The sequence below is a fragment of the Dermacentor silvarum genome, chromosome 2 (genome assembly GCF_013339745.2).
Source record: "Dermacentor silvarum isolate Dsil-2018 chromosome 2, BIME_Dsil_1.4, whole genome shotgun sequence".
Classification (NCBI taxonomy): Eukaryota; Metazoa; Arthropoda; class Arachnida; order Ixodida; family Ixodidae; genus Dermacentor; species Dermacentor silvarum.
In genome coordinates this window covers 189,179,760-189,194,185 of record NC_051155.1, presented here as the reverse complement: position 1 = coordinate 189,194,185, position 14,426 = coordinate 189,179,760, and the positions used below count along the sequence as shown (strand labels likewise).

The 14,426-nt window shown below is 41.0% G+C and overlaps 1 protein-coding gene across 1 annotated transcript in view; it reads left to right on the top strand.

Annotated features, from left to right (window-relative positions):
* Positions 1 to 1,392: 1,392 nt before the first annotated feature.
* LOC119442311 (mucin-19) overlaps positions 1,393 to 14,426 on the top strand; it is a 64,709-nt gene continuing 51,675 nt past the window's right edge. The window contains exons 1-8 of the mRNA XM_049662032.1: positions 1,393 to 1,476; positions 1,892 to 2,005; positions 4,833 to 4,876; positions 4,989 to 5,035; positions 5,207 to 5,266; positions 7,367 to 7,435; positions 9,323 to 9,496; positions 11,533 to 11,732. Coding sequence (XP_049517989.1) covers positions 1,947 to 2,005; positions 4,833 to 4,876; positions 4,989 to 5,035; positions 5,207 to 5,266; positions 7,367 to 7,435; positions 9,323 to 9,496; positions 11,533 to 11,732 — 653 coding nt within the window. The 5' untranslated portion in view covers positions 1,393 to 1,476; positions 1,892 to 1,946. The remainder of the gene's footprint in view (positions 1,477 to 1,891; positions 2,006 to 4,832; positions 4,877 to 4,988; positions 5,036 to 5,206; positions 5,267 to 7,366; positions 7,436 to 9,322; positions 9,497 to 11,532; positions 11,733 to 14,426) is intronic.

Genomic DNA, 14,426 nt, shown 5'->3' with positions numbered 1-14,426 from the left:
GTGCCACAGGGCATAGCCTCAGCAATTTGGCGATTCTTGAATAAGTGCCGAATGGCGCATGCAGAATGCAACTGCACAGCACCGGTGATGCGAGCGAACATGGAACATGGCTTGTAACGCGCCCTTAGTAGCAGTCCTCAAAGTGTGTATAATCCCGCAGGAAATGCCAGTGGGTGTCAGTAAAAGGCGTTGATAGGTTTGGCATAACTACTAACTCAGATTGTTGTATATTTGTGTTGACCTGCAAGGCAAAATGTTCACAGTCCAAATCACACATTTCCTCACCAGGAGGCAATTCATGATTTGGCATTTTCAGGTGTGGTGCCAGAATTTTTCTGTTTGGGGCCAGATAATCAGCATCCATTTTCATTGGTACGCAGCAGGAAGGCACTTGATCGCTGGTCCTATCATGGTCGAATAAATAAATAAATAAATAAATAAATAAATAAATAATCGTTCTAAGGGAGAGGGGGCGTACCCCCTCCCCATTGTAGAGACGCCCCTGCACATTTTGGCTTTACGGTTGTACAGTGGAAAGACTGTGTAGTCCGTAGGCCGAGCATATGCCAAGCATGGCACCGAACCATCAGCATGACAAGCTCACTGGTAGTAGTTGGTGTGACTCGTACCTACATTGCCATGGGTGTGAATGCATTTACTAGCCGATGAGCTGAGAGTGTACCAGTTGGATGTTCTCTTGAATCAGCTGGACATTGTGAGTGTTATTTTCAAATGTGTCTTGCTTCAACAGCATACAATTTATATATGGAGTGTTCTTGCAAAGGCTGCAAGACGAAGAAAAAAAAAAAAGTTGCCTGAGGTAAATAGCATAATTGTAGTCCTTGAGCTGGATTAGTCGGAATAGGCATAATTGCATAATTGACTAATTAAAGAATACTACTTAAGTGCACCATTAGAGTTGCAGAATGGATAGCTAGAGAAGGGAAGAAAACTAGGTGAGGTGATGAAGTTCGGAAATTTGCAGGCGCAAATTGGAATCAGCTAGCACAAGAAAGGGGTAATTGGAGATCGCAAGGAGAGGCTTCATCCTGCAGTGGACATAAATATAATATGATGATGATGATGATGACCTAAGTTATTAACTAATTTCATTACTATGGCTATCACAGCAAAATACGAATTATAGGCAGTGAGATTGCAAGGCATATCCACTTGGAACAAGTTCTGGGAATGCCACCGGTTTTGAGATATGTGGCATCATATTTGCAGTAAATATGCATATGCTTTTGTTTAACAAAATGCCATTTTATACAGTGAAGCAAGAAAATATCTGGAACACCTATGTATTTTGTCACTGACACCATGGCACTTTCTTGTACTTCTTTTCTGTCCTTGTGGTTGTTCTGAGTACAATTTTCTTCCTTCATGCACTTTATTTTGATTTCAGAAAAAGATAAGAGGTTTCAACTTTGCCAAACTCTACGTTGCTGTGAAGGACTATGAGTCTGCCAGACAGTAAGTATATATAGCACTTTAAAGGGACCGTGTTGCTGTACCTAGCAAAATTACTTTATCATTGTTTAAAGATATGAGCAAATTCTTCATGCTTTGAATATAAGGTTGCATATAAGGTTGCATATTAGTCTGATGCCTACGTGTAGTAGCAACTTGTTGGTAACCGCAGGAAGCCACCAGGGCCGACCGTGTACAGGAGCATTTTGTGCTTGTGCCTGCTTCTGTATACAGGATAGACGCAATTTATGTCTCTCTCTATATATATATATTGGGTATCCTCATGTTTCTTTGGTACCCATGCTCTTTACTTCACTTAAAATGCTTCTAGGCTTATTTTTTCTCTTTGATCAGTAGGAGAATAACTCATTATTAATTTCTCACAGCTTGCATGGTCTCTGCCTTGTGATTTGTGTAGGTACCTTGCTGCCTTCCTGACTGTGCATGGCAATAATGCAGCTGCACACAAGCTGATGGGACAGATTCAGGAGGCCACTGAAAAGCCATATGAAGCCATTAAGTCTTACAAGTGGTAAGAACAGGCTCATAGGCCCAGATTTTGTAATTATGTTGTAATGTCATCTGCTAGTGCACAACCTGTGTTCTATCATCGTCTGTCTTTTCATGAAAGCGAGATGTTTGTGCATGATTTTTCATTCACACCTTTGCCACTAATGCAATTTTTGTAGCAGCTGCAGGCGTTGGCATGTGATGCAGGTATTCTAAGCATGGATTCTGTGCTTTGGGACAGACGACACAGCTTTTCACATAAATTGTTTTCGATTGCGTGATCAGACAAATGCTATCTTAGAGCACCCTCTTCCATGTGGCCACTCAAGTTTGTCATTTCAAATATGGCACCATTACAGTGCAGATGTGTGCAGTGTCTGTCATGTGCATACGTCTCAGAAGAAACCCCTAGTGGAATGAAAGGCTTCCTATTGTGTTATACTGCAATTCAATTCAATTCATTTTTATTGACAAGTAAATTAGTACATAGACAGTAGTATACAGGAAGGGGTCCCAAAGTAAAAACTGCAGGCGGGACCCCTTACGATGAATTAAATATCGAGTAATGAAACGAAACTAACACTGCATAGGTGAAAAATTAACAAGCACATGAAAGACGAAATAATTACAGTAATATCATGCATAATCATATAAAAAAAAAACAAGTTACATAAAATAAAAGCTGTACAAAAAATACAAAAGAAAACCGACACAACATAACAACAAAAAAATAAAAAAATAATAATACCGTGGTATAACATGTCAGCACAATAAATTTGAAAAAGGGACGAATACATTCATAGACAATAGCAAGTTAATTAGAGCAGTTATTTTTTGATTCAAATAGGTAGTCCTTTAAGTCAGATTTAAATATTGAATGGGAGTTACATTGTTTTAGGTCGGTAGGCAGGGAGTTCCATAGTGATATAGCAGAAAAAGAATAGTTTGTTTTCCATAGTTAGTGTGTACCTTAGGCAAAAGTTGATTGCCCTTAACAGAAAAACGGGTGCAGTTAGCATTAACGAATACGTATGATGGAATTATATCGAGGTGAAGATAGCCATGAAAAACTTTGAAAAATAATAGACCAAGTTTATAGTAATAGGATAGGGATAAAGGTAGTATGCGATTGCATGGTAGTACGAAATTTTAGGTTAGAGTCAAAACAACACCTAAAAAGGTAGTGCTACTGTTAGTTTTGATTTCTTGTGATTGAATATATAGAGAACGAGGAATTTAATTTTTTTTTTCTGAGGACACGTAAAAAGCATAAAGGGCATGTTTTCTTTACGTTAATTGTGTGTTTATTTATAGAGGGGGACCAATTATGAAGAGAGTTTAAATCTTTTTGAAGGTCGGACATTAGTTTGTCAAGTTTAGTATGGGAAGAAATAATGGTGGTGTGATCTGCATATAATATGCACTGTGAAGAAGATAGACACTGGGGGAGATCATTAATGAAGATTAAGAAGAGAATCGGTCCCAAAATAGAGCCTTGAGAAACGCCACATTTTATAGAAATTGGGTCGGAGTTAGCACCATTAATAGAAATGCGTTGTTTCCTATTGTTCAGAAAACTCCGTAAAAGGTTTAAGGCTGGTCCAGTTATGCCATAACGCTCCAGATTTATAAGAAGTATGTTGTGGTCAATAGAGTCAAAAGCCCTTGCAAAATCAACGAAAATAGTTCCAGCATAAATTCCATTATCAATACATCTTTTAATTGTGCAATGAGTTTGCCTTGTCACGTATGTGATAAATGCCGAATGCAAATGCAGGAAACATTGCTTTTATTCTGGTTTTGTTATCACAAAGCACCTGGATTGTAACTTTGTGCACTATTTAGAGCCTTCGTCTTAGGGTATGCAACCCAGAGTCCTGTGGTTCTCAGATTTTGAAGATATATTTCTAGCACTTACTGAGCAGCACACATTTCCAACCCTCACAATGGTACTGCCGGGAAAACTCTCATCTACTCATCCTCGCACACTCTCTGCTACTCGCAAGCACTCGTTTTGAGTTTTAAGTGCACTCCCTGCCTCTCCTGAAGCAACTTGTGCAAAAACATTTTTCTGTATTCGTTGTCGCACCTAGGGAGAGGTAATCTAAATGTGCAAAATATCTAACAGCAGATGAAGCACATAGCTCACTGCTCTGTCGGTCTGGCAGGGCAGCCTTGACGAGCCAGCGTAACAGGGCCATCTACGCAGTAGCAATATAATATATCAACTGTTGATGAATTCTGGCTCACACTAAAGGGATAGAAACCAGCTTCTAATTAACATGAAATGTGTGGTTCATTAACATAAGAAAAAAATATAATAAACTTGCAGAGGGGGCCAAGGAGTTGTTGGGAAGAAGAGCCTGGCATTGAAAGGGTTAAGGTGATATCACAATGCCAGATGGAGCATTATGTGGCCTGTGTGTCTCAAAAGCGTACACAAATCATGCCCTTTCAAAAATTGTTGAGAAGCTTGCTGTTGCAGTCTGATAGCAGCGTACATCTTTGAATTAAAGTAGCTTAGAATGGTGAAGCCAAGTGAAAACTTGTTTGGATGTTTTGGTAATTTTAGTCAAATAAGCCCTCTGTCTTGTTACATATCTGTCTTGTTACATAAGTAACTCCAGTTCCTTCTGTCCTCAAATCCTTCTGCATAGGTCATTTTTTTTTATCAGTGCACAAAATTACCAAGGTCAAATCAAGAGTGGTAGGTCAGCACTGTAGAAAATGATGACCTTGCCATAGTGTATTGGTATAGCAGTTTCAGGGTACATATTGTTCACAGGTCTCATGTTCTGTACTGTTTTTTTCCTCCTTGTGCTAACATAGTATTTTTTAACCTTCGGCAGTTCCTTGGCCATGGATGAAAGCCAGAAGGATGTTGTGTTAAGAAGTAAGAAACAATTTCAGTGCATTGGACTTCTAACTTAGTCAGGAGTTTAATTTTGGACAAGAATAATCTTTCAAATGGCTATCACGGTTTCCTTTTTTTTTTTTTTTTTCAGTTTGTGAAATCTATGCTGAATTACCAGTTGACCGACAGGCGATTAAGGTATGAGAAAAAGGATGCAAAATGAGAGCTCCTTTTCTTTTTTTCTTTTTTCTTTCTAAGTCTTTTGAAAATGTTTAGTAATCATGATTTTAACTTGGGGTTATGATAATTGATGGTGCTGTTATGCCGTTTTGCTTCTTGAAATGCTCTAAGGCATTTTATTATTTTCAGTATTGGATGGAACAAGCTGAAAACACTTTTCCTGGTCATAAGGTTGTGTTTAAGCTCAAGGTTGGTAGATATTCACTCATATTATAGCATATTTTTAAGTCAATCACAAAGCAATCCCATTGACATTTTTTGAAGTTGATATCGTTTTCAATAATTAATTTAGTTTTGCATGCTGAATCTGAAAGAAGCTTGGAGGGAGTCCTAGTATAATGAAATTACTGTGATACAAGTGGCTGTCTGTTAATAATTCACACGCACATAATCTGTACACTACCCACAAACTGAGCTTGCCGCACTTGTTCTGCCTGGTATTTATTGCAGAATGTGTGAAAAGCAGGTTTGGTATTTTGGCATCAAATCTGTAGATGTGGAATGCAGACTGCTTATGCATAGGTCAAACGCGACATATTGTTGTAGCAGTTGATTATTTTGTCTTCATGGTTTTGGTCTCTGATGCACATAAGAAATATACATGATGTTATTGAATAAATTCAAGTGTTTCATGTAGATCAAGGCATTCAGAAAGCTGATAAGGACAAATTGCATTCATTGAACTTAAAGGCCAGCTGCAGCAAAAGTTCACTTCAGGTAAATTGGTCATAAATGAATAGTATACGCTATTGAAACAGTCCTGCCAAATCTGCAAGGCTGATAATTGTATTTTTTATTTTTTTTTCGTTTCGTTTCATTTCATTTTTTTTTTTTTCTTTTACCTAACAGCCATGAAATAGCAACTAAGCAGACAAAGCATGTACTTGGCTGTTAGTGGATGTGACATGAACCTCAGCATGTGGCCTCAGACATTTCCAGTGTGCCGCGGCTGCCGCTGGATCTCAGAGGTCATGACCAAGTGCTGCACTGTTCAGTGTTCTGGGATCTGTGTCATTACTGGCAAGCAGTAATGGCAGGAATTGTTTTTTTTTTTATGTTTCTGTATCTAAAATATACACATTTTCTTTAGCTCTGCATGAAGCATACACTCTTATTTCAAATGTAATATTTGCTGGGAGGCTGCTCTACGCTACCTGAAACTAGACTTCCTACGGGGTATGAAATTTCATTGTAGTTGGCCTTTAACACTGGTTATGCCTCATTGTAGAACAGTCGCCATCCATTCATTGTGATTACTAAAGTTAAAATTTTAACCCTTTAAGTGCTGTGGGCGTCCTACTCGCTTACAATTTTTTCATCAGAAATTCATCAAGGAAACAACTGGCAGTGAGAAAGTGCTGCTCCATTTGCTCCAAACTGCTCCAAAAGAGAAAAGCTGCCACGCGCTGCTCCAAACTGTCATTTTTGTTAGTAACTGCTCCGAACCTGCTCCGAAACGGCGCTGGGAAATGCAATCTCATACTGATTACCAACTGCTGCTGTAGCAATGTGATATGTGACAGATTACTTTACATTGTGATGATCACCTTTATTGGCTTTGATCTCATTTCTTCCACAAGAACTGGCATTTTAAATATATAGCTCATTTAGCTGCATTTTTGAACTCGGCATGCAGACTATTTTGGTGAAATGTGAAAGTGACTGAGATTACTTCGATCTCATACCAATTATCAACTGCTGCTTTGGCAGTGGTTAAATATATGTGATATATGTTATATGTGACAGAATGTATACCAAGAGAAGGGAAGCACAGTCGAGGACGGCAGAAAACTAGGTGGGGCGTTGAAGTTAGGAAATTTGCAGGCGCAAGTTGGAATCAGCTAGCGCAAGACAGGAGTAATGGAAGATCGCAGGGAGAGGCCTTCTCCTGCAGTGGACATAAATATAGGCTGATGATGATGATGATATATGATTTTGGTTACTTTTATAATGTGGTGCTCATCTTTATCAGCTTGATCTCATTTCTGCCACAAGTACTGGTATTTTAAATATATAGCTCATTTTACTACGCGTTTGATAACCATCCAACTTCGCAATTGTTTGTTCCTTGCAATTTTCATTGATTATCGTATGTGCAATATGTTTCATAATAAATATTAATATTTATGAGACGCTGCGGTGATGCTTGTAACTCCAAAAGTTGTATAGCATATTTTGCCATCTGCTCCGTAAACACTTATGATTGCTCCAAAGTAGAATTTTTTCTGCTCCGAAATCTGCTCCAAAAAGTAAAATGTTGCTTCCATCACTGAACTGGTGCCTATGCAGGAAAGCATGACAAGGGCCCAAGGTGTGCCTGATGTGAAGGACATGGAGGACCTGATCACATCAGAGATTGTGAGAACTCATCAGCATTTTTTTTTAACATTCTCTTTGTTGATATTAATAGTATGGATTTTGATTAGTGGTAGTACATTCGCACTGAACTTCATGTGAACTTGAAAGCTTGAAACTGTGAACTGAAGGAAGCTTGAAAGGATGCTGACAGTTCTGTAGGATTTCATTGAACCAGTAGGGCATCTCCTTATGGACATAGGTACTGCAGTTATGCACTTTGCATAAAGTGTGTAATTTATCAATCAGTTTCAAAATTTGTACATTGGTTCATGTCATACAGATGCCACTTCGCATGTTTTAAGCTGTTGATCTGACAGCAGGTATTGAGTAATTTCACACAGTGCTGTTATCTTTTGGCCTTTCACATGAAATCTTAATTTCTTTTAGCACAGTAGTATGCTAATGGCCTTTATAGTATCAATCTAACAATGAAAAATTTATTTGAACCAAAAACTTTGTCAGAAGCCATCGGGGATGGTTGTCTACAATAATAATTACTATTAATTAATGTACATTAGGCATTAGAGTCCTGGTGTTACATGCTGAGCTCAGTGTTGACATGGAGTGAAGCAGCAAACTGAAATGACGAGGGAATGACATGCCAAGTCTCTGTGCTGGCATTTATACTAGTGTTTGCTAACAGTGTGTAACTCGGCATTGCTTGCTACCGAAATGAAACAGTGCCAAGTGACCCTACGATGAGTGGTGCTATGTTAAACAGATCGACACTGAGTGCTGCAAAGTGACACAGCGGCAGCCGACATCAACTAAAATGCTGATTCTGAGATCTGGCATGACTGGCACTCAGCATTTCAGCTTGTCACCTTTCTCTGCATTGACACCAGTTGACACAATGCCAGCCAGTGCTTTAAGAAACACTGAATATGTGCTCTGCTGTCGGCACAGTTGGTGATGTCAGTGCTTGCACCAACCAATCTGAGTGCTCCTCTGCTCCTAGAATGTTTCTACTGCCTATTCTCCTTCGCTCCTTCCCACAGCTAGAAACAAAGTTAGTCCAAAGAGGAGGAAGTAGGCAAGAACTCCATCACTTTAATATTCCGTGGTAGCAGCCCTCGCAGCATCGTAACAGCAGAGCTGAAGCCAGCACTTACCCCAACTTCACTTCCAAGAGAGTTCTGTGCTAGCCGAGTCCGTGCACCACACAGTTCCACTTGTTTTACTAGTTCCTATGCTAAAATAATAAAAGAAAAGTAAAAGCTTGTTGTTTACTGGGAAAATGTTACCTTTGGCGCAATATTGATGTCATGATTTATAATATATACATGGATGCTCGAGTCTCATCTGAAAACCTGAGACACAACTAAACATACCGACAAGGTCTGTACGGTGAAATTTGCAAAGTTAAGTCTGCAGCAAGTGAGGAAGTGAAGCGGGCTGCAGGTAGCCAGGGCAGCATATATTTATTTACACGTATATGCATCTGGGACAATTATACCTATGGTGCAAGTGTGACTAGGGCATCCATATAATTTCGACTGCAAGGAAACAACAGGAAAGTCAAGAAACTAATGAAGTTCATCAAAGCAGTGACATGCTTCTAGGAGAGAATCAGGGTGACCTGCTTATGTGTGCAAGTTTGTGTGGGAATGTGTGGCTAAGTAAATGAAATAATTCAAGCACATGTGTGAGCATAGTGGGCTCAGGCAAAAAAAAAAAAAAAAGAATAATTAAGCAGCTTCTAGATGCTCCATCTTACGTCTTGCCTAGAACACTTGTAGCTATTAGTTTTGTTGTTAGTATGTGTTTCAACATCTTATCGATAGGGAAAGGGCTCCCATCTGTCATGTCAACATGAATGCAGGTGGTGGGGGTTTTGCTCTAGTTTTGCAGCTCTTCTCAAATTCTATTTGCATGTATGATTTGTAGACAACAAGTCCGCTGGATGTGCCATTGAGAGTCAAGCTTCTCCGGCTGCTACTGGACATTGGGCGTGTCCGGGATGCCTACAAACACATTCTCCAAACAGAAGAAGAACCACAATTCATTGCCAAGGCTGCATACTCACTTCAGTGGCAGCGCTGTATGACTGATGTCATGAAGGTATGATGGGAACATTAAAATAGGAAATTAGGAACCCCCTGTATAAATAGAACACAAACTAAAAAATAAGGACAGTAGAATAATTGAAAAAGTTACTGTAACGAACAGTTATGGTCATTGTCATATGTACTTGAAAGGTAAAATTTTTTATGCAATGCTTTCACTGGTCTATATTGTTTGCACTTTTATTGATTGTAGTCCTTGTATTTCTCAGTTCAATATTTATTAGCTAATGCAGAATTCAATGATAATGTAAACTATCTGTCATATCCTGGTATTTTTGACTGGCCGTTGAAAGACTGGAGGGCACAACCCTGTCAGTTATCTGCATCTAAAAACGTGGGGTGGTGGCATGATGTGTCCTGCAACATTAAATGCTCTAGTGGTTGACATCCTGGTGCCTGCAGCTGCCTGTTACCAATGCCTATAAAATGAAATCATAGTAGCCATTGGGGCAAAGGCACTACATTCAGCAAAATGCAGTTGATGATGGAAAATGAACTTGACTTGAAACCTAGCTTGTATTGAAGAATCGGGTAATTGTGACATTGTAGTGACGATGAAGAACCCAACACTGCCAAAATGGTGAGCTAAGAATCTCTTTATTAGGCATACTTGTGCCTAGAAAAACTCAAATTGCGATAGTAGCAGTGAGCGGAGTTGTCTGTTGTCGAACGTACTCTCATGGATCAAGTGCATCTATTATTTGTACATTTTTTGACATGTTTTTTGTACATATTTCATTGTCCATTCCAGAGTAATCACTGGTGTTCGTGTACATTCGAGAATATTCTCTATTTGTGACACTAGTAGTCTGATCAGAAATGCCTCCTTTGCTATGAAATTGGTGACAAACAAGAAACTTCGGATACTGTAGACTCGTCTTGCATCGAGCTACGACTTGACAACAGTGATAATCGGGTGATTGACCACTGGCAAAAAAATAAAAACAAGTGTCAGTATTACGAAGTGATCGTAGTTCCCCTTAAAATTTCTGCGAAACTTCCACATTTAGAACTTTGTTTAGTGAAGCATAGATTTTTTGCAAATGAATATAACAAACTTTTTTTGTTATTATGAAGATTTACTGATAAAGATTCTGACTTCCACTTAACCAAAATAAGGACAAGTTGAAAATTTCATGTTAGTTTTCATTAAGTTAAAGCATTATGTACAGCAAAATTGGACTATTGCGCTAAGTATGCCATTGCTATAATGCGAAACCATGTGGCCTAGCTGTCATGTATTGTAGCTCATACTGAGCACGATAGTACATCCCTTTTCATTTGTGTGTCATACTGTCGATATCTGGTGTTGTAGTTGCAGACCTCTCCTGCTTTATGAAACAGCTTATTTGTACACAAAATTGATGACACAGAATCAATAATAGCCAACATACATGGAAGAAACTTTCACCCCCTGTTGTGCTGAAGGAAGTTGTAGTGCTTTCACAGTAGTGAGATGATACTGTACGTCATCCCGATTTTTTTTTTTGTGTGTGTGTGTGTAAAGTTTAGGAATTTCTTGGTGTAGTTGATGTACGTGGAATGTGAGCAATGCTTTTAACAGACATTTGAATACATTTCAGGGCAAGTTATGGACATTGAAATCTTCATTGTCTCAAGAGGGTATCTGATCTAGGCAGCTGCACTTTATTTTCTGCAGAGCATTAATGATCATTCCCTTGCTAATTAAAAATTTTTCCCAGTAACGTTTTTTTACCTTGTCTGAGCTTTATATAGAGGTCTGCATTTGTTAGGTTCCTCAAGCTTCACATACTATTGCTTTTTCCATTGGATAAAACTTGGTGCCTCATCTTTACTGTGGTGTCAACTTTCCAAAATCCTTGTCCCCCATTGCTAAAGCCCTGTGAGCAGGCTGAACATGTGGAATTGCACAATGGGGCTCACAATTTAATGTAGCTGTTGTGCACTAGTACACCAACCTGACTGATAGAACGATGGAATTGCGGTTTTCCTCTTGAAAAGTTTTTGCTCTATACAATTAAATAGAAAATTTTGGCTCTCTCTGTACAGACGTACCACCAGGATCAAGCTGGCCCAATAGACGAGCTTTTCTTGGCGAAGTACTTGCTGACGTTGGACCAGCTAGCCATTTTGATGCTGCACAACCTTAACAGTTCAACACTGTTTGCTGTGTCTGGTCCCAAAGACATAGAGTCATACAAACAGGGGGAACAATCCTTGCTGGACGATGCAGTCGGTGTTATTAGATTGTGAGTGGCATGCTTCTCATATTGGAAACTGCATGCATGCTTCTCATATTGGAAACTGTGCAAACAGGATGAAAATGCTGAAAGAGGTACAGACACTGATGTGTGTACTTTTTTTCGTTTTTTCGTCCTGTTTGCCCTGCTTCAAATATAAACGTTAACTTGCCAAACTCAACATTTTTGCTTGTGCTGCATTACATGTCATAGCTCTGCTTTGCAGCTTAGGTAGTCTGTGTAAGCATCTTTTCCCTTTACTGCGTAACTGAGTGGTACTGTTATTGTGTCATTTGCATTCACATTGTTTTTCTCAGCCCTAGGTACTTTATGCATACACCAGATTGTAGGCATCATTACATCTCGGCTGTGTTGGTTTTTATTCATCGAAAAACAGCAGCGCCTCTGAATTGCCAGCTTGAATTGGAAAAATCTTCTCACTATCTCATCTTTTGGCGTAAGGACTAAAACATAAGAGTGCTCGTGTACGTACAACCTAATGCAGCCCTGAAACATGTAAGCGTCAATCGTCGCAAAATATTTGCGTCAGCCACCGGCATCGTTCTCATGCATTTCAAGTCTAGTAGAACTGAAATCACTGTGCTATGTGTTCACTAACCTCTGGTATGATGCCGATGGCATTGCTCAATGCAGAGATCACAGCTATCACTGCTGTTGGTATACATATAAATTTTGTGCTTTGCCATTGCCTTTGTGCTCTGTAAAGCAGTAATATCCATAAAAAGAATCCGATGGCTATTTGTGAGGACATAATTTCCGTAAAACGGGTGAATGCGTCGTAGATGACGGGACAAACTAGACTGAGGAAAAAAAAAATTAACAAGAAATACTGCCTAACGCCACAATAAGACCTCGCATGATTATGCCGTATTCTAGATCTATAACCCAGCATCTACCACTGCTTCGAATGCTCGTGCAGTCCGCAGCCGCTCACTTGACCACTCGACAAGTGTGATTAACACAGTTTGGTATGCTGTTGTTAGTAATCAAAACTATTTTATTTTCGTGAGCGGAAACCTCATCGAACAAACGAGGCAGTTGCACGATGTACAGTAGAACCTCGCTGATACGTTCCCGCTTAATACGTTTTCCCGGCTGGTACATTCGCAATCGCGAAAAATAAACATAACCCCATAGAGGAATGTGTTAATGCGTTCCGGTTAATACGTTCCTGGAAAATACGATTATTCGGCAGCAACGTTCAGCATTGCGGCAAAGTGCGGTCATATGATACGTTCTGCAGCGAAAAATTACCATTCAGGTGTGCAAAAAGACCACTCTCATGTGCTTGTGAAGCGCTAAGCGGCAGACAGCGGCCGCGCGGCTTCTCTGCGGTGCTCAATTCTCTCTCTCCCCCCCCCCGATCCGTGACTTATCTGCATTCCTCGTTCGCCCGAAGTGATGAGGCGCAGCAGCAGCGGCGAGCGAATTGACCTTTGCGATAACTCGCCCCTCGCTTCAACGCGAACTACTAAGCGGCGAACGCCGCGCGCGCGCGGCACTACGATTTGCCGAGATTGTAGCGGAGGTGGTGGCGGACGAGGCGCCTGAAGACGGCGGCGAGAACGATCGAAGGCTTGCGCACACCGGCTACCTTCGCCGAAGCCCTTGCTGGTCTGGAAGCCTTACAAAGCTTCTTTCGCACGAAAGACAACGAAAATGCGGACAAGGGTCTGCAGTGTGCGCAAACGAGTTGTTCCTGTCCAATGGTGTGACGCACCAGCAGAAAATTCAGTCGAATCTCGATAATTCGAACTTGAAGGGGCCCGAAAATTTGTTCGAATTAAAAGGACTTATTTTTGACGTATTTGTGCACCATAGCGCTACGTACAAACAGTGCGAGTCGTGAAATATCGCGGCGCGCAAGCACATAGCGAGCGAGGGCCACGAAACTGCCCGCGCCGGCCAACGCTCGCATCCCGATAGCGCCTCTTCCTAATCACAACCACAATCGCTCTCTCTCTCTCTCTCGCATCCCGATAACGGCAGCGGAAACTTCAGGGAGCGGGCCGCGCTGGCATGGCGACGCGCGCGCGCGGAGACTGTCGAAGGTGAGGGAGGAGGGCGGCAGGGAAGCGCATTTGGCCTCGGCAACCCCGTCGCTTCGGTGGCTCCCCTCGCCCTCCCTCTCAACTCTCTCGTAGCTCCCTCACCTTCGACTGTCTCCAGTGCGCCCGCTGGCCCGGCGCCAGCTTAGCCCGCTCCCCTAAGTTTCGTTTTCTGCCGTTGAAGCGAGCCTTGGCCGGCGTGGGCAGTTTCGTTGGCCGGACTTTCCCTCTGCGTTGGCTGAGATGTCGGCGCGTACACGCGTGTTCTGGTGCGACGCTGAAACGGCGACCTTACCATTTGAGAGAGGAAATTTTCGCCGCGGTAATTTTTCTTTCTTTTTTATTTCTCCGCGTGGCGTTGAGGGGTCTCTCCTAAGCTTTTGCTTTATGGCGGTGTCGAAGCATTGCCAGTCGGAGGCGCCGCCACGTGATTTGGCGTGCTGCTGAGAGCATTGTCGATGCGCTGTTATGTTCGAATTAACCGTCGCAAATGCTTTCGCGTTCGAATTACCGATCGTTCTCGCCCATTGGAATACACATAACTTTGACGGGACCACAGCGTCAGTTCGAATTAACGAGATTCGACTGTAACTTATTTTTGCAAGAAATAAATGTTTTCTGCCCTTACACCTCA